Source organism: Cinclus cinclus, chromosome 4, assembly GCF_963662255.1.
Source record: "Cinclus cinclus chromosome 4, bCinCin1.1, whole genome shotgun sequence".
Lineage (NCBI taxonomy): Eukaryota > Metazoa > Chordata > Aves > Passeriformes > Cinclidae > Cinclus > Cinclus cinclus.
Window position 1 is genome coordinate 35103870 of NC_085049.1, and position 19562 is coordinate 35123431.

The following is a 19562-nucleotide window of genomic DNA, read 5'->3' on the forward strand; positions in this document are numbered from 1 at the left end:
GTTGTCAACAGCCCGGCTTGCAGGTCTGGATCAGTGGCTTCTGGGGGAGGCAGCAAGTGGACTCTGTCCTTTTCAGCAGATTCAGCAGTGAAACAGCAGAATTTCTCCTGCCCTGACAGCTTTCCATGCTGGCAGGAGACAGGAGCACTTCTGAAGTGGTGTCTTCATGGTGTTGAAGCAGAGAGTTGTCTGGTACCACTCTATCATGACCCTACTGGCATGGTGGGCACCAAGAGACCTGAAAGAGCCACTATACTTGGCAGAGGAAGGCAGTGATGATGTGGGATTTTGAGAGGCTGGCACTGAAGACAAGGAGGACTGGCATTTGTGGCACACAGTGCCCTGACTGTGTCTTAAAGAGAAAACCTAATGTTTTATTGTGTATAACATTTTCTTACAAAAACATCTTGTGGTCATCAGGGGAAACCAAACAGAACATTTCAATTGGTACCCACTGTCATTTGATGAAAGCCAAATATGTCACACTAGATTAGTTAGATTGAAAAACTTGTGATAAAAGCTCCCTCCGCCCCTGTGAAACTAATTAAGAAAGAGATAAAGGAACTTTGGTTTGGTAGAACAGACTGTTCACTGAAGCAAGCTACCATTTAATTTCATGCTGAGCTTGCTTAATTACTGCACAAAATATGATCATGAGGCATGTAAACTTGTATTTTTGAATGTGGGTATGGGGCAAGGGAAAAGTGTTGCCAATATGGCTTGTAATGCTCTTTTGGCTCCTGACTATAATTTATGAAAGTTGTCTCACTGTTTTGATAGAAGCACCCCACTATAACTAATTCTATTTAGAGGAAGATGTTAAATTGGTGCCTGTTCATGCCTCCTTCCAGGAGACCAGCTTTCACTAATGCTGTTCTCCAGCTGGTTGTCAAGAAACAACCAGGACTTCAGGCTTGATGCACTTCCAGGCAGAGGAAGGACAAGACCATGACTGGAAACAGACAGCAGAGGCTTACCAAGAGTGTATTTTGCCTGACCAACCTTCTATGCAGACAGGACTGGCTCTCAAGATGAAAGGAGAGCATTGGACAAGTAGACCTTGGTTTCAGTAAGTTTTGCAACACAATTTGTCCTAGCAATGAGCTTAGGATGGTATGGGCTGGATGGATGGTATAAAAAATGAGTGAAAAACAGATTGGAGAGAGATCAAATCTTCATTTGTCAATGGCTTATACTGGGACCAATACTACTTGAAATCTTTTTTGACAACTTGGACAAAGGGATAGGACTCACTGTCTTTGAGCTTTCAGATGGTATCAGACATAGGAAAACGACTGATATACTGGACCATAATGTGAAATTAGGCTGCAGTATGCCGCTTTAGTGATGAAGGCTCAGCACACATTTTAGCAGCAGCAAAGCCAGTAGATTGAAGGTGATTTTCTTCTCTGGTCAGCACTTGTGGTGCCACACCTTGAGAATTGTGTCAAGTTTTGAACCCCACAGAAAAAGAGAGGAACTGACAAACTGGATGAAATACAAAAGAGGGTCACTGAGCTAGGAGGGGATGTCAAGCATAAGACATACAATGCAAGGCTAGTGGAGCGGAGTGTTTTAAAGCTGTAGAATCTCCATTCTTGGATATTTTCAAAACTCATTTACACAAAGCCATAGGCCGCCTGACCTAATTTCTAATTTATCCCTGCTTTGAGCAATGGGGTTAGACTATGAAGACCTCCAGAGGTCTACATGATTCTGAATTTTTTTCCAAATTAGTCCTCTTTCCAACTGGTTGATATGCATGACCTGGAAAATACTGGAAAACACTACTGTCATTGCATAGAGGCACTGAGCCATGTAGAAGCTATATATTCCCAGATCTCTGCTGACCCACACACCAGAACTCTTTCTCGCGTTTCTCCAAAACTGAACAAGAGATTTGCTCTGCATTGAGGAAGAGATTGTATGGCTAAGAGCTCCAAGTAATAAAAACAAGGTAAAAAGTAAAAATCAGACCAATTATTCTTTGGTATTTGCTCAAAACACTTTGAAGAGATGGATTAATATTCAGAGTTTGACTGGAACTCAGCATGGCTGACAGGAACTCTGAAGTAATCCTTCTGGTGTCTTGCAGCCCAGAAGTTGGCCCACTGGACCATCTTGGAGTCAAAGACCTTAGGGCTTCAAGATTTCTTCACTGTGATGGGAGAGAAGTTTAGGCTTACAGAGCTGTGCAGGAGTGACACAAAGAGATGACCCAAGCATTAAGACTGATTGTCTTCCATAAAACATTTTTATCAATTATATTTTATATAAATTATTGATAGTTATGTAAATATGATATAAATACTAATAAATTTTCATAAACTAGAAATGCCCATATTTATACCTTTTCTATTTAATATTCAGAAAAACTAGACTTCAAGAAATTGGACTCTCACAGAATGGATTTAACTTTCTCCGCAGCACTGCTGTAGAGAGTGAGCTGTGCTACTGAGGGCCCTAAGAGATGCTTCTCAGTGCTGTGTAGGCTATTCTCACTGCACTTTGAAGAGGCATTCAGCATCAACTTTGCATTTTTTATGGATCCATAAATATTTAGGCTACAGCAGTCACTGATCCTCATGAGTGTCTTTGTGCATAGGCCAGAGTTTCCCTCAGCTCAGAAGAACTGAAGAAGCTAGACCACATCTTTTGTAAGGAAGGACACATAAGCACATTTCAATAAGAGCCAGGGCTCGTGTGCAGACCACATACTTCAGGTTCTGGGCTGCTGGCCATGTTTAATCCTGAACTGCTGGTGCAGTTATTGCAAGCAGAATCTAATGCAGTGTGGTCCACCCATGAGGAAAGAAAACCCCTCTTCCACTTCACCTGATGACAACAATCACCCTGGTACATACATCTTTGTTTTCATATCTGCATCTTTTAAATTGTGACAACTGGGCTTGGGTGAATGCAGTACTGAACACAGTGCTCTCTCTGCCCTCATTTTCTTGGGGCTTCCTTTATTTCATCAAAACGTCTGTTCCACCCTGTGCTGCTGATGTGCACTTGCGAATAATTGAAAAACTTATTTCAGCATTTCTTACCTTAATTTCCAGAACATTTTGGTTGCCTCTTGAGATGAACACTGTCTTTTCAAAATGCTTAAAAACAGGATTATTTACGTAATCAAAATCAAAGTACGGGGAGCTGACACCATCAAAAATAAAGAACACTTTGGTTACAAAGGGTGGTTGGAGATTGAAAGCTTTCAGTGAAGGTGTTGTGCAGCAGATTATCTCTGAGTTAGAGCGGTGGCTACACGCCTATAAGAAAAAAGAAAGAGGTAATTGCAGTAAGTACATGCATAGGAAGTCACTGATTAATGCAACTTTCTTTAACAATACACATATATTGAAAAAATAAACACCAAGGGACTTGTTCTTCTTTAACCAAAGCAAAATCCTGAGCAGTGCTACACAGCATTTATGTAGAGCTGGGAGAAAAGCATGAAAACTTCATGTCAATGGTGTTTGCACTCTTGTTGAGGAAATGTTCAAGTAAACAAGCTTCCTGGCCTGATTGTTCACAGCACTTTTAAAGTAAATATTTTGCAGATAATTAATGGAAAATTATTTCCAAAGCCAAGGACCATCAGGAGGCTAGCGTGGTGTACTGAGCAGCCATAGCTCAGCTTACCCAGACTGTCACAGTGACTGCAACATGTATTTCTCTTTCTTTTTCACTACCAAAGCAATAGTAAGGGACCAGAGGACAAGGTAAAAGCCAACAATGCTAACTGGAACAGTGGAAAACAGAAGTAAAGTACTGTTTACCCACAGTGTAGCTAAGTTTCCAGAAAGGCATTGAGGACTTTGTGAGAAAGGGCTTTAGAACCAAAGCCACAGTAGATTCTGGGTCACAAAAGCTAGCAAAGTGTCTCTTCTTTCTAAAAATGTGTATTTAAGGCCCCAGATGTGTGGCACTTGGTGCCTAGGTATGCAGTCACGCGAGCCCCTGCTGAGAGTGTTGATGGTGGGACAGGCTTTGCACTGTATCTCGGACCAGCAGGGATAAGATGCTTGCCCCTCACGGCAGCGCAGGAGCTGCCTGACAACAGGCATGAAGCCACACTCACCCCTCACTCTGCCACTGTTCCTCACGACAGCCTGCACTGGGGAAAGCTGCTGGTGCACCCCGTGATCAGAAGACCTTCCAGAGGATGCTCTGTGCTATGGGGATGTGACCCCGTACAAAATGCAGGACTTGTCTGAACTGCCTTTGCAGCTGACAGAGGGACAACAGCTCATCTAGAGGGGGTTTCATCTTACCCACCTTAGAAAACAATCTAATCTTTAATTAGATTAATGGTGCTCTAGAAGAATCAACTTTGTCTAGACTGTGAAGGTTTCCACAGGAGTACTTTGCCTATAATGTCAAGAGCACACTCACAAACACCAGTGGCAGGCACAGTGTGTGCTGGACGGCACCACACAAACTGCAGAGTGCTTGTTTGTTATTGTATCGTGTACTCCCTTCCCTGTGCCTGCCTTTCATGCTGCCTGCCAACGATGTGTTGAAGGACTTCTGGCAGAAGCAGAGTTGCTTCAGCTTCACAGAAGTATTTATCTCCCAACTCTACAAACCCTCTGTAAGTAGTCCCTTGTGCACTGTGCCCTGACAGCAGATCAAACTTTTTACTTTTTAAAAAAGTATAAAAGACCGTATCTGACACGTGTCCCAGAAAGAATGGGGCTAAGCTCTTCATTATTATAAATCTTACATGTGTTCTACAAGAGATTTCCTTGAAGGATCAAAATGCTCTTGAATACCTTTGTGTATCCAGAGAAGGCCAAAATATATATTTTTCTGTTTTGTTTTTCAAAATAAATTTGTTCTCATTATCAAATGCTGCCTGAAGGAGCTTTGAAATTAGTTTAAATTAATGCAATGTAATTTTGCTGTTTCAAATCAGTGACATAACCACTCAGGCTGTATCACCTATATACCCACATCAGTTTGAAAAGTGGGATTAAATTAGCTATCTGCAAATCAGGGTTTTCTGTTATCACCATAGCAATTCATGTTTCTGTGAATAATATTGTGAAATCTTGAATCTGCCAAGGGAAATATTTTCAACACTCTGAGCATTACAGTTTTAGAGCTCCTATGTGTCTGTGAGCTGTGAGTTCAGCACTCAGCTAAATAATTTGGTGGAGCTCTCTGTGATGCTAATGGGACTTGCACCTGTGTATCTAACAGCCCATTTATATTCCTAGCAGAAATTCAGAAATATTTTTGTAACCCCCATGTCAACAAGGTAAGCTCTGGGATACACAACAAGGCAGATTTTCGCTCCATTTGCTTACAGTATCGGACAGTTATCTGAATACCTTGTTATGCACCACTGATCATATCTCAGGCTTTGTTCTATCACATAGATCTAGAAATTAATTTCAACTAGTATGGAAATGATAAGATGCATCATTAGTATAATGGATGCTCAAGCCATACTATTCCATGATATATGAATATTCTTTAAGATATCTATCATATTGTGTCGATTCTTAAAAAGGATTACTAAAATATATATAATTATAAACCCAAATATGTCCCAAGTAATCATTATATTTATTTGATTAATGTAAATTCATTAGACTCTTTATCTACTGTAGAGTAGTGATGTCCATTAAATGAATAGCAGTGGTATTCATAACTTTGTTTGTGGCTATCTATTAGAATCAGATACTTTACTTTATCAGGCTGGGCTCTGAAGTAGAAGCTTTCAGAAAATGATAAAAATCTAATAATTCTCTTTGGAGGGGATGCAATGTGACTGATTGGTAAGGTCAAGAAAAATCTTATTTGCAATGCCCTTATTGGTACATGATTTGACATGACATTTTTACCTTGAAATTGGTTTTAGCAATTGAAGAATATGATGGTTTAGTTTTCAAGAAATATTGGATTGAGGTTCTCCAAGAAAACCCCCCTAATTCAATATGTTGCCTTCTCAATTAAGATACTGCCTATCACCCAGCATCTTTAACTTTTATTTAATTAAACTTTAAAGTACGTTCACTTTAAAAGCTAAGCCTGCATTTTTCTTGTGACTATAATCTACATCTGAAGACAGAGGAAGAAAAAAATATAAAAATTATGGAGCATTTCACAAGCATATGTAAATGCTATACCCAAAAGGGAATAATAATCCATTGCACAATGCATATGACTCATCACTTAAGGTATGTATTCTTGTTCCATTTGTAAAATATGACCCTTGAGGCAATTAATTCAAACCTGACCTACAGAACCTGAAATTCAGTGCTCAATTCAATTTTTTTTCATCTGATAGAACAACAGGAAAAGTATCAGGGAGGATCTCTGAGTTCCAGAGGTCTCCCAGCAGCTGACCCAGATTAGGGGGGGGAAGTTGGATGTGTAGTACAGGATCTGTAGCTGTCAGAAAGGAGAAAAGGGCCAATTTGTTCTTTCATAAAAAGTAAACTTTTGGAGTTCCAGTGCAGAATGAAAGATGAATGAAGTTAAAGACAGATCTGGAGACTCTCCAATTGTCTTTGCCAAAGGATGATTTCTTAATAGAAAGAGAAGAAAATACAGGTCCAACACAAAGAGAAGCCCATTCAGAAGACTTTTCTGTGTACAGCAGTGACACTCAAACATCATTTCCTGAGGGTTTTTCATTGCCTTTTGCTGCTATTTCAGGTGGTACAATGGATGATCCTGATTGACTTGTAGCCTGTTTATTTTAGTTTTCTTCCTGGATGAAGGTATGGGAGATAATACTTTAGTCTATCAGATCATCAGACCAGAAGATAGAGTAAAACCTCTCTTGCTCTTGGGTCTAACAGCCAGCCCTTTGCACAAGATGATCAATACTGACTGGGAGTACAGATTCCTGACAGATTCCTGTGACTTTTCCCTGACATCCCTGCTGTACCCTTTCCTTGGCAGGAGATGTGTGTGAGATACAGATTTGGCACAGAAAGAAAGACGAATTTTCCCCTTTGTGGGGGAACTCTTCACTGGGCTTCTGTGGCAGCTTTGTGCCATGGAGTCAAGATAGACAGAGGATCCAAGCCTAGGTGTCTTTGGGTAGGGAATCATGGATATCTTCAATAATCACACACTCACTAACCACACTGTAGAGGGAATTTGTTTTATCATTATTGAATACATCTAAGGTAGACACTCACTGCTGAATTCTAGGCATCTTGATGAATGGGTTGCTTACAGACTTGTAAGCATTGAACAAACTTTAGAGTATTTTAAAATTCTCCTGTATAACAGCAAGAAATGGCACCTGGCAGGGAGAAATTACAAAATGCTGAAGAACATTCAAAAGACTGCTTACTAAAGAGATAATTAAAAGTCTGTGGAAAGAGAAGATCTTGCATAGCTACAGGGTCAGTTTTGAAAGTCTTGTATTAAAAAATGCTTCTCTTTCGTTTTGCAGCCTTGCATATCTTGGGACATTCATTGTTGGAAGAGATCAGGCAGTGGGAATATGTATCCAAACTAGTCAATAGATGGAATATTAAAAATGCTACAAGAAAGGATCCCCAAATGACCACTTGTTCACTTTGGGGGAATCAATACAAACTACAGGCTTTCAAAGAAAAGAACATTATTCCCAAGTGCTTCAGAAGCAGAAGAATCATCTAGCATGACTTAGAGCATAGGTTCCTGATCAAACACCATTCCAAACTGTGCCTAGGGTTTTTTTACAGGCACAATGAAAGGAGGGAATGAGCAGCTTCCCTGCTTGTGTACCTCACACAGGAACTGGACACGTGAACAGAAGTGAAGTTTCTGTATTTTTATGCAATCTCTAGAGCTCTTGGGAATTTATGCAGCACTACCTAAATTTCTACTTTTTTTCATGTCAGAACAAATGATCAAAAGAACTCAGAAATTAAAAAGAAACACATTGCAATTATTGAAACATATGGTTCAATACATTTTTTTGTTCATTGAAATAAATTCAGAGAAGACAAAATGTATTATTTTGACAGTGCTAAGATAAAATGTAATATAAACACAACTAGTGTGAACACAGTACTGAACAATGTTAAGGAAATTTAAATAAATATGAAAGAATACTGTAAAATGGAAACAAGGCATTTTTTTGCTCTGTAGAAGAAAAATTTTCAGAGAACTAAGTTGAAAGAACTAAGCTGAAAAGCTCAACTTAAATGTTTCTTCTATAGGGGGCAGGCACATTGCACCAAAAACTTTTCAGTCTCAGTGAAACTACACTTCTTATAGGAAGCTCTTCCAGAAAAGCTTTTGTATCAGTTGTACCACTCATCTCTAACACCTGGATGGAAAGATGCACAGAAAAGCAAATGCCCCAGGGTGTGCCTACTGGCTCTGCTCCCTGAGACTTTGGGATGCAGAGCATCTCCAACAGCTCCTGCTCTTTACAGAAATGACCCTCCACCTACATTGTGACTCCATCTGGACTCTAGGCCACAAATAAACCTGAGGGCAGAGAGCTGACAGGAAAAGGTGAGACCTACATTAAATTGTGCACCAACAGTTTTAGGAAAATGGAAAAGGGTCTGGGAGGTGGGGAAAAGAATGAGCTCTAGGAAACAACATTTATCAGGGGAATTTGGAACGTTTTGGTTATTTTAACTGGAAAAGAGAAAGGTTGAATCACAATTTAGTGCAAATATATAAAATTAGCAGGAGAGACTGATAATCTGTTGCTTGTATCCACAGAGGGTTAAACAAGAAGATAGGTAATTAGCCACAGGATTTGGGTTAATTATTAGAAAGAAGTCTTTCCAAACCACTAGGTAAGCAGGTAGAGCAGCTCTCTCTAAAGCTTGTTTAAGTAAGATTGTGAAATTTCTTTCACAAGGAGCTTCAATAACAGCCTAAACAAGTATCTGTTAGGCAGTGGTCTGGGTACATTTGCCCCTGGCACAGGGAAGTGAGCCATGCTAGGCTGTTGTGGTCCCTCCCAGCTGTACTTTCCTTTGATGCTTTGGGATGTGTTTCAGTGCTGGCTTTGGTTTTCCCAAGAGCCAGAGTTTCTGAATGCTGACAAAAGCAGCTTCTCGGAGGAGGCTACTGAGAGAAAACTGAAAAGAAAAAGAGCTTAAATAACAATTTAAAAAAATGACTCATTTAGCTATCCTCTCCCAAACTAGAGAAGCAAAAAGACATATATGCTCAGCTATAGTACTTCTCGAGCAATTCTTTGGAATGTACAGGAAAACAATCTGTCTTCTCCTTTATAAATGGGATGGTTGGTCTGGATCTCTGCTGGAAACAGTTCCTCATTGTTTATTTTTGTAATGACTGGATGAAATGTTGGCTTTTTTTGGTATATCCCTCATGCAGAGAGCCCAGAACTTCCAGTGCAGGATGGGTAAGGCTACAGCCATAGGCATCCTCCACCAGAAATTTTCTCAGTTACACAGTACAATCTTATTTTGGCCCTTATAAATCTTCCTTTTCTATCTGAGAATTAATACTCTTCCTTTAGAAATAGGCTTGAGGTAGAGAATAGTGGCAGAACAAGTGGCTGCCAAAGAGGGAAGGCGACTGAGTGCCAGAAGCCTTTAATTTTAGTAGAGCAAAAATATATTGCTTGGGCAATGTCAAAGTACAAAACACTCTGGATTATAATCCATTTGAGGTTATATTCCACCTTTTGTGCAGGGAGAAGGGATTTGTGTACTGAAGCAATTTCTCAGAGATTGGCAGTGGCAGGAGATATATTTGTTGGCAAATGTCAAACATACTACAACATATGAAAAGAAAAAGAATAAAAGAGATAATTCTGACTGACTAAGTCCATGTCTTTTTTCAACAGGATCTTAGAGGCAGGATGAAAGCAAAACACTGTTCAAATGCAAGGCTGCTTCCCTATATTTGGGGAAAAGAGTAAATTCTATGGTGTTTATTGCCTGGAGTTGCCAGTCACTTTTGGACCGTGGATTTTCTTTAAAATTACATATCTTTCAAATGTTCAGATTCTAAAAAGTCCTAAATATTTGACAAGGTATGCAGTATGATAGCCTGAAGAGAAGCAATATTGCATATTCCCATAGGAGAACAGAAAAAGCAAACGAATGATCTTTACACAAAACACAATCTCAAGACCTGATTTCAGCAATAATCTTTTCCTCCAAAATCCTTTGCGCTTAGAAATAATTATGCGCACATTACTCAAAATCTAATAAATTTTGAGTTTGGTAGATTTCACTGTATGGTTTTATTTTCTGACTGATGGGTAAAGTGACTTTTTGATAACACTTAACAATGTTTCATTGGAAAGGAACTGATTTTTAGATTAAAATCAGAACCCATTAAATTACAAGCCATGACTACATGCTGCAGAAATTCAGGTCCTGACACTCATAATATTATACAAATTAGGATCATGAAGAATATGATGACCTTGAAGCTATAAAAGACTGCAAATTTGCAGACATATCATTTAAAATGCATTGAGCAAACCTAGGTCTAATAGTTAGAATTCAATTCAGGAAACAGTGTATGATGATCATTAGAAATAAGCTGACTATATGAACAGTAAGTAGCATGTCATAAAGAGTATAGGTCAATTTAGCTTCAGTTAGACTAAACAAACCTTACAGGATAAGAAAATGTTGGCGGTTCAACACAAATGTGTAGACAAAAGCGTACAGAAGGCAGTTTCAGTAAAACTAGGTGACAAATGCCATCATTGCCTTGTAAGAATTAAAGCAGATCCCATGGTCATATCTGTGTTTAAATTTGGACACTGTGTAGTTTCAACTCAGGAACAAAAAAGCCAGGAGACTTACATTTCCAACTGACCTGCTGTTTAAGCAGAAGTACCCAATTGAAAGAGCCCAAACCCATCTTAAAACTTAGCTGCTGAACTTAGCAAAGTCAGGACAAATTTCCACAAGAGGAATTTTGGCAATCAGAAATTCTTAAAAATACTTACTTTTGATTTTGCATATACACTCTTCCTCTTCCTTTGATATATATCCACATTTACCACTTCATTATCACAGTAGTGCTTGAACTTGTAATGCAATCTGACATCTGTATTGCATTGCTCAGTGTTTAGTCACTGAATTTGTATTGTTAAATTGAAATATAAAAATCTTATTAACAGATACTGTACTAGCCTTATTTCTTTGGAAAAGGTTTCTTGGAAACAGTTGTTTTATCCTCAGCTTAATTTCAAATTTGTTTTGAATTTTGCCTATACAGTGAAAACAGTCTTTGCAGAAAACACCAAAATATCAGTGGAAGCCCCAAAGTTTCAAGGTGCAAGTCAAAGTATTTTGACTGAAAATTCAAAACTATTCACCACACCAGGATGAAAAGATAACAGATTGTCTTCTCTAAGACTGACTCACCACAGAGAAGTTCATTCCTAGTTTAGGTACAGTAATCACCATCTGAGGAAAGCACACTGAGTTCAAGTTGATTCCCTGAGCTGTGATTGTACTTCCACCACTAGGAAAATTTACCAAAAGAAGAAAAAAAAAAAGGAAGGAAAAGAAAAAGAGAAGATAAGTAGGATAAAGCACTACCTAATGTAATGTTAATTACAAATTATATTTTAGAGTAAATGATAACATAAAACCAGAATTAGAGATATACTGGGTAAATGCAAATACACAACTTTAAGCAGTGAGATCATTTTTCTATGAAACAGATTTTACACTTACTATAACGACTAATCAAAAAAAGAAAAGAAAAATAATTTTTAAAACTGTGATAAGCCAGGGTAAAAAACAAACGTGTACATTTTAAAAGAGGTAGCTTTTTTGTATTTAGCATTTGCTAACTAACTTATTTTACCTATTGCTTTCAGTGGTGCTGAAAAAGGTGCTATTTTACTGCTGATATTTTTTTGGCAAAGGCAGATGTCTTGGATTAGAGCTACTGAGACCATAAATATGTCACTTGAAAACACATACATACTACCATACATATATATTCATAATATTTATATAGCACCGTATTTAGACTATTCTAAAATCCATTTGCTCTCCTGAGTCTGCTGACTTGTCACATTAAATGATTTTCCTCAACAATCAGTGTAATGTCCAGACACAGTATAGGAGACACACTTAGCTGTGCAGTGGGTATCTCTGCAGGACATCACAGGTAGGCTCAGCAGCAGCTAGGAGTGAAATCACAAAGAGAAAAGAGACACCCTACCCCCTTCTCCTTCACCTCTGAAAGGAAATGATTTGCCCTCTGCAACTGCACCATAATAGAAACAATTGGCATGGAAGATAGAGATAAAAATGCAATTTCTTTTGATAGATTGCTGAGCAGCATAGCTGTTCTTAGTTCATCTGTTGCTTTTCTTATTTCTATAAGAAAATTTTACTCACCTAAGAAAAGATTTGGCTGGATGAATGTTTAAAACAACTGGGTCTTCTCTGTATGTGAAGTGTCTGCTTGCATCTCGAACAGCTTCATCGATTTCCATTCTCACATGATATTCCTGGGGAATTTGCTGTGCTGGAGTGTAGCACTCCACAGTGCTAGCCGATATGCTGGGAGGACTGCAAACAGATTGCTTGTCACCCTTATAAAACATGTACTTGGCTTAAAACACTGTCCTTTACTGAGCCCAAACATTGCCTAAGGATCTGTTTCTAAAAAAAGTCATTGATTTTCCCCTTGGATAATCAAATTGCAACAAGTAAGCATGACATGAGGTAGAAATTGCAACAGCATGGCACAGGGTCAAGATTGATCTTAATTAAGATGACTTGCACCTTGCCTAATGGAAGGTGTTGCCCCTTCTGGTGCTGGTGACAACCCCATGAGCCCCCCAGCCCTGCAAAGGCAGCTTCCAGCCTCAAAAACAAGAGCACATTCCAGGTTTAAGGAGAATGACTTGATCTGTTATAACCAAAGGATAATGCCTCTTTCAAATCCACAGGACTTACTCTGTGTTAAAAGCCTCAGGTAAAGGTGCTTGCGTGGGATGTACCAGATGCTGAGGGTCAGGTAGAGGGCAAGGAGAAAGAAGAAAATTCAAGAAGATCTGGCTGAGTTCAGCACATCAGCAGAGTCTCTGGGATATTCACCTTTTCCTTGCTATTATTCTTGGCCGTGGAAGTCCTCTTCCTCCTACACTGAGCTCAGTGAGTGAGTGGGCAGCAGGAGGATCCTGAACTTCGAAGCACATGAAATGTGGCCACAGGGAGCAGGGCACATCAGAGACAAGGGTGGCAACTGACTGGAGAAGCAAATGTCACTCTACCAGGCTGGTTTCAGTGATTTGGGCCCAAGCACATTCATGTGCCATATAAGAGATGGTTTCCAAATTAGACAAAAGGGACATTTGCTACAACTTATAAAGATTTCCAGAAAGGTGTGATTCACCATAAGGGATAGTGATTCATTCATCTGTAACTGGAAGCTTTTTAACATCTCTTAAAAGAAAAAAATAAACCTTGCTCAAGCTGCCTTCAGAACTGGGGAAAGCTGCCTGTTTAGCTAGAGGAACACCTGCCTTGAGAAATTGGTTCAGACCTGCACTTGGCTAGTGAGAAAGAGGGGTGCTGGAGATGCTTACTGGGTAAATCTCAGCTATTGTTCAATACCTAGAGGTCCACCTGACCAACATCTGCATCTGAGCTGGCTGCTGTCCCACCTCCATAGCAGATGTCTCAAATGAATCATTCCCAAAACATTTATGTATTTCTTCATTAGAACAGTTGATATGAAGACACCAAGAAATGCAACCCTAACTATTAAGGAACAGAAGTGACAAAGATCTTTTTAGTGATCAGACTTGACTATCTAAATCCTTTTTCTTGATTTAGTCAGACTTGTGACTGAGCTCCTACTAGATCCAGGACAGAGCCACAAGAAATTCTGGCTTAAACCTCCACAGCAATTTTCTAGATACCAGGAAAAGTCCCAAACTGATGCTGCCTCTGTTTTGTAGGCTGTTCACTGATAGCAATGCAGAAATATTGCTCTTCTGCATGGGGTAGACATTGTCACACTGGTTAGGTTTCCATCCAAGAAGGTAACTTGTGCCCACTGGCTGTTCACTGGCAGCTACTGCATGAACAGCAGCTCTTGCTGATACAAGAGAGAGGGCTGAGTGTGTGGGAATCAGGGTGACAAAAATGATGGGAAATAGCAGTTTCTTGCCCATTAGAAGATGTTTTGACACTTCTCTCTGCAACCTTTTAATGAAGGTTAATGAAGACATTACAGAACAAACAAGACTTCCAGAGAACTGTAGTCCCTTCTAGAAATCTTTCAAGTATGCTAAGCTCAGGCAAGATACTGCTTATTGTATAAATTCCCCAATAAGAGAGGAAAGCGAATGTTTGAGTTTAGTTTTTTAACTCTAAGGCTTTTGATCAAGACATTTCAGTATTAAAGGCATTGTGTTTTAGTACATTACCTTTTCAAAGTGCATGGTTGCTCACCAACAAAAATCTTCATGGATTTCCCACTGTCTAGGTATTTTCCAGCTACGGTCAGCAGTGTTCCTCCAGATTTGGGGCCATACGTGGGAGATATACTTGTTATTACAGGATTCTGAGGGGAGGTAAAAATAAAACAAGTGGATTATAAATTTTTTTATAATGTAAAGCGGAAGTCTTAAAACATATTTTAACATTTCCATGAAGTAACAATAAAGTCAACATGAACACAGAATTTACCATGCTTGACTGGACTCATGAGGAGTCCCTATCAGTAAATATTGAAGCTAATTTCAACGATAATAGTTTAATCACAGTGCTTACCACGTATGAAAATGTATTGAAGAGTGTTTTGCCATGTCCAACAGAAACACTACTGGATATATTAAAACCTGGACTTTTTGCAGCGGGAACTGTGCATTCCAGCCTTCAGAAAACAAAGAAAAAAATGGGATTACATTTTTTTTATTGATTTTTTTTGCTATTAAAATAGAACCACTTCAGACTCATAATAATGGGGGAATCCATACTAAACAGATCATAAGTCTCTGTGAATCACGGACATTTCAGAAATAACAGCTAAAAGAACTGTGTCCCTCTTTTTTAATAATAAATATAAATGTTGTGGTCCTTATACTTGGCCACAGAAAATAATTTTAGTATATAATATACATTTCAGAAAAAACAAGCATGATAGAAAAAACAAATACTTCTATTCAATGGCTGATGGATGTTTTTGAACTTGCCTTTAGTATCAAATTTTGGCAGAAAATAGCATTAAAAAATGAATCATATACACAAGTTCGTTGTAAAAAATAAATTATTACCAAAAAATTGAACTTCAGCAGCATGTGTCAATGTATTATATTACATTCACATAGTCTCATATATAATCTAGTCTCCTTAAATCATCTTGTTTCCATTAACACTGTTCAGAAGAGCAGTTAGGAGAGTGCTCAACACTTCTGGAGCACTTGCTGGAGGATCTGCACTGCTATGTATGTGAATAGGAAAACTGCCATGATTTGTGCATTCTTTGGTGGCAGAGAGAGGGTATTATTGTATTCCTGAAAGACAGCAACCGCAGGAACCTCCGTCTTCAACGTAAGCCATTATCCCAGCGTCACAATTATTTATTTCTGAGGAGGAGGAGTGGTGCAATTGAGGGTCCCAAGCTTCTGGATGACAAAATACCTGCATCTGCTCACACTTCTCTCTAGCAGCTTTACAGATCAGGAAGACAGAGGTGACATAACTTAGCCCAGTGGGATCCCAGCCAAAGGAGCTGCCCCCTTTTCAAACCTTTGAATAGATTCATTCTTGCCAGCTTCCACAGATGTTGAACGGCATTTCACAGACAAATCAGAAAAACTACTGCCAGAGATATTTGCAGAAACTAGATTTATTTAATCTCCATTTTGAGCACTGTTTTTCTTCGGGAGTTTATTAAACCATGAGATTTTTTTCAAATTTGAAATTTCAGAATCAAAGATGATAATTATAGGCTGAATGACTGTATTTGCAAAAAAAGTCCACACCACATAAAGAACACCTGTATAAATGGAAATTAATATTTTAGGTTTCTTACCTATTTTTGTTGCTAGATTTTGCTTCCAGAGGACAAATTTGTCCCCCAATATGGACGACTGTATTTTTAAATTCAAATCTATTATTTTTGCTGAATCCAAAGTCCCATCCACACAGTGTCAGTTTTGTCCCACCTTCTATGGGAGCACTGCTCGGGAGAATCTGTTAGAAAAATATTGCTTTAGTTGAATCAGGTTTTCTTGAACTTCACTTGGAGCTGAAGAATGGGCAAAGGAATAACTTTAGAAAAGCATTTCTTTTACTAGACTATGTCCTAGCATTAATCTTAATTGTTCTTCACCTTTCATTTGTCACATTATGAGCTTTCTGTGACAGTAGCAATAAATAACAAAACCTATACTAGAAAGCTTTGAAAGATAGTGTTTAGGGGCACTGAACAAGCTGTGCATTGTAATAGTCTTTTAAATCCTGCAGTTCTCGTCTTTCACATCTTATTTCTGGTGTGTTAAACATACAATATACTTATTTTGTTAGAAGCTGAATGCTGAACACAAAAGAGCCCCCAAATGACCGTTTTTTGTCAGCTTGATGAAAGTTGGGTTCAGAGTGAAGTAGCTTCAAAGACACCATAATCCAATATCACGTTGACTGTGATAAAGTTAACACAACTTCTGCTATTCTTCCCTTAAACATTTTATATTTGGTCGCCTCTAATTCCAAGTTAAAAATAAACTGCCCCTCAGAAACACAGAGACAATCTACAAAGGAAATACTTTTTTTATGTGTGTGTGTGTATTGTAAATTGTCCTGTAAAATATAACAATGGTGGGAAAAATGTAGGAACACTATAGAAGTCTTACAAAACTATGTTAAAGTACTGCTTAGTAGTGTCAGTAAAAAAATCCCAAAAAACAAAAAAAACCAAAAAACACCCCCCCCCAAAAAAAAAAACAAAAACACACACACAAAAAAACAAAAAACAAAACAAAACAAAAACAACAACAAAAAAAAAACCCAAAAAACACAACAAACCAACCAAAACCCACCAAAAGCCAACCAAAAAGAAAATATATTAGTTCAGGAATTATGAGGACTTTCAACAATACTACACAATTTTGCAAACATACCAGTACCACTAGAAAAACAAAAGAGAATGAGAGGAATGAGAGCCTGAATTTATACTTGTGATTATAATGCCTAAGTATTTTAAACTTAATGCTTTAGTGATAATAATTTTGCCCCTAAAATGCAATACAGCTGTGTCCTTCAAAGAACCCGGCTTAATTTTCAAGCTGAAAGGAAAGTGAGTGATACTTGGCTATTATTTCATCTGGAAATCCAGTAAGACAGCACATTTCTTTTCAACTCTCTTGTAGCTGTACTTCAAGACTCTCAAAAATGAACTATTGTAGATAGAAAGGCAGCTGAAGAATACTTCAAAAGAATTATACCATATACTATATATGGGGAAATTTACTGCCCTCATTAGAAACCAGACAAAGAGTCTGCTTTAAAATGCACTGAAGCCAGAAGGAACCTTTCCTGTTTAAAAGAGCTTTGAAACAGCTCTCAATGAGCAAAGAGGGAACCTATGCAGGAACAGCACTTTTGTACAAATCCACAAAAAAGGAGTGATAACTCAGACAGCTCCCTGACACACAACTGCAGCTAAGAGCTTGGAGACATACTGTGCCCATGAAATCTGTGCTGTTCCCAAGTTTAACTTTTCCTTATTTCTTTGGAGTTTTCTTCAGAGTTTTGACTTCATATTCTAGTTTTCCACTGTACTCAATATCTCAGTACATTATCTATTTTGGAAATAACAAAACCCTAGCAAAAACTGAAATTGCTCTGTGGGGGTACAGAAGTCCTGATGGTTTTTACAATATATGACATGCGGCATTTGAAAAGTTTGAAATGTAATCCACAAGTCAGCAAAATAAGGGCTTTGCAAAGCCATATAGAATAAAAACTGAAGGTACTGATCGAGTTTTTAGTGATCTTACATGGCAAGAGAAACTTGTGATAGCACCCTGTGTGCTTTAATTGAGGATAGCAAGTATTTAGTACATTCTGTCAACAAATTTAGAAGGCAACACCTCTAAGTAGATAGCAAAAAAATAAATAAAATCTTAAAGTTTTGTTTGCAAGTTCTGCAGAACTCCCTCATTTTTATTCAAGATTTATTTTTGTTCCGTTTGCTCTGAATGATGAAATATCTGAAAATCAAATGTGGTTTTCCAGACTTTTTCTCAGGAGAGTTGGCAAGGATGGATAGTGAACCTCCTGGTTTTTGAACTGAGGTATGTGCAGGCCTCTTCTGTGTACTTATATTGCACTGGTAGTAAGAGAAAACAATCAAAATGCAAACCGGTTATAAACGCAGGATTTAAAAAAATATCATGTTATCTCCATTGATAACATGGAACAAGTCTACTGCAAGGTCTGTCATTCTGCTGTTCCTTGAACTTTTGGTTAAGGGAGAAAGTTAACTTTTTGTTTTTGGAAAAATTTAGAGCATGGTGCTTTCCTTTTATTTATGTTGAACAGCTAATATTCAGCTAATATTAATATTTATTATATACTTAATAATTTTTTGGAACAAAAAGACCTATATATTAAAGTTTCGTCAGCCCACTCATTTTAATTCGAAGACAAAAAACATGCACAACCACATGTGAAACTTCCAGCCTCCAACCTAAACAGGCAGCAGAAGGCCTGATGTTCTTGATACGTCTGATACAAAAGCCAGCTAAAATGACTCACTTTAAAAACAACAACAAACCATGTCAGATTTTTAACCACAACAAAGAATCAGAGGGGAGTCCAATTTATTTCTTCTTTTAGACCCTTCACCTTTTAGCGTGACCTGAATGCCACATGCAGATGCCTGCAATTTGTTCCAGCACCAAGTGATCTCCGAGGAGACTCCCTCTCTGGCTTCTCTCTAGAACTGCTCCTCCAGGCTGATGAAACTCCTCAGTATTGGGAGCAGGTGGGAGCAGGCTGGGAGCTGGGCTGTGGAGGGGATGTGTCTCAGTGTCTGCCCTGCTATGCTGTCTGTGTCTGGGCAGACTTGAGAGCTCCTCTCCAATCCACAGCTCCAAGGGAAAGTGCTTAGAGCAGGGAAAAGAATCAAAGGATCTGCAGGAATCCATGGGAAAACACTAGGTTTCTTCTCTGTCATCCCTCCTGAGAGGGGAAAAAAAAATCCCCATTGTATACCACTTTGTGTAATAACTCGGGAAAACGTCATCGAAGACTTAGCTAACATCCACTGGACCAGACCCTCAGGGAGCAATCTGTTCCCCTTGGGTTAAAGCGATCATATGACACATCTCAAGCAATCTGTCCCTCTGAAAGCTGAAAAATATTAGGGAGAGGTTTGGACTGAATTTCAGATACTATGAAAAGCAGGTCATCCTCCGTTTGTTAGGAACAAAACTAGCTTGTTTCTTACATTTTATGCATGCGAGTTTAAAGACAGATCAGAAGATGATGAATACTCTGTTTTATATTTTTTTCAGTAATCATGTTAAATGTCATGGTCCAGTAGAGCATGAAATTTGTCTTAACAGCTAGCAATCCAGTGGATTTGAGTACCCAGCTGCATTTTTTTTT

At 38.5% G+C, this 19562-nt stretch overlaps 1 protein-coding gene across 1 annotated transcript in view; it reads right to left on the minus strand.

Moving 5' to 3' along the window:
- Window positions 1-19562, minus strand: part of MET (MET proto-oncogene, receptor tyrosine kinase) — a 65948-nt gene that overhangs the window by 17148 nt on the left and 29238 nt on the right. Inside the window, exons 5-10 of the mRNA XM_062491077.1 lie at window positions 15982-16142; window positions 14718-14820; window positions 14372-14508; window positions 12330-12494; window positions 11340-11439; window positions 3054-3272 (exon numbers count right to left, since the gene is read on the minus strand). Of these exons, the coding sequence (XP_062347061.1) occupies window positions 3054-3272; window positions 11340-11439; window positions 12330-12494; window positions 14372-14508; window positions 14718-14820; window positions 15982-16142 (885 nt within the window). The remainder of the gene's footprint in view (window positions 1-3053; window positions 3273-11339; window positions 11440-12329; window positions 12495-14371; window positions 14509-14717; window positions 14821-15981; window positions 16143-19562) is intronic.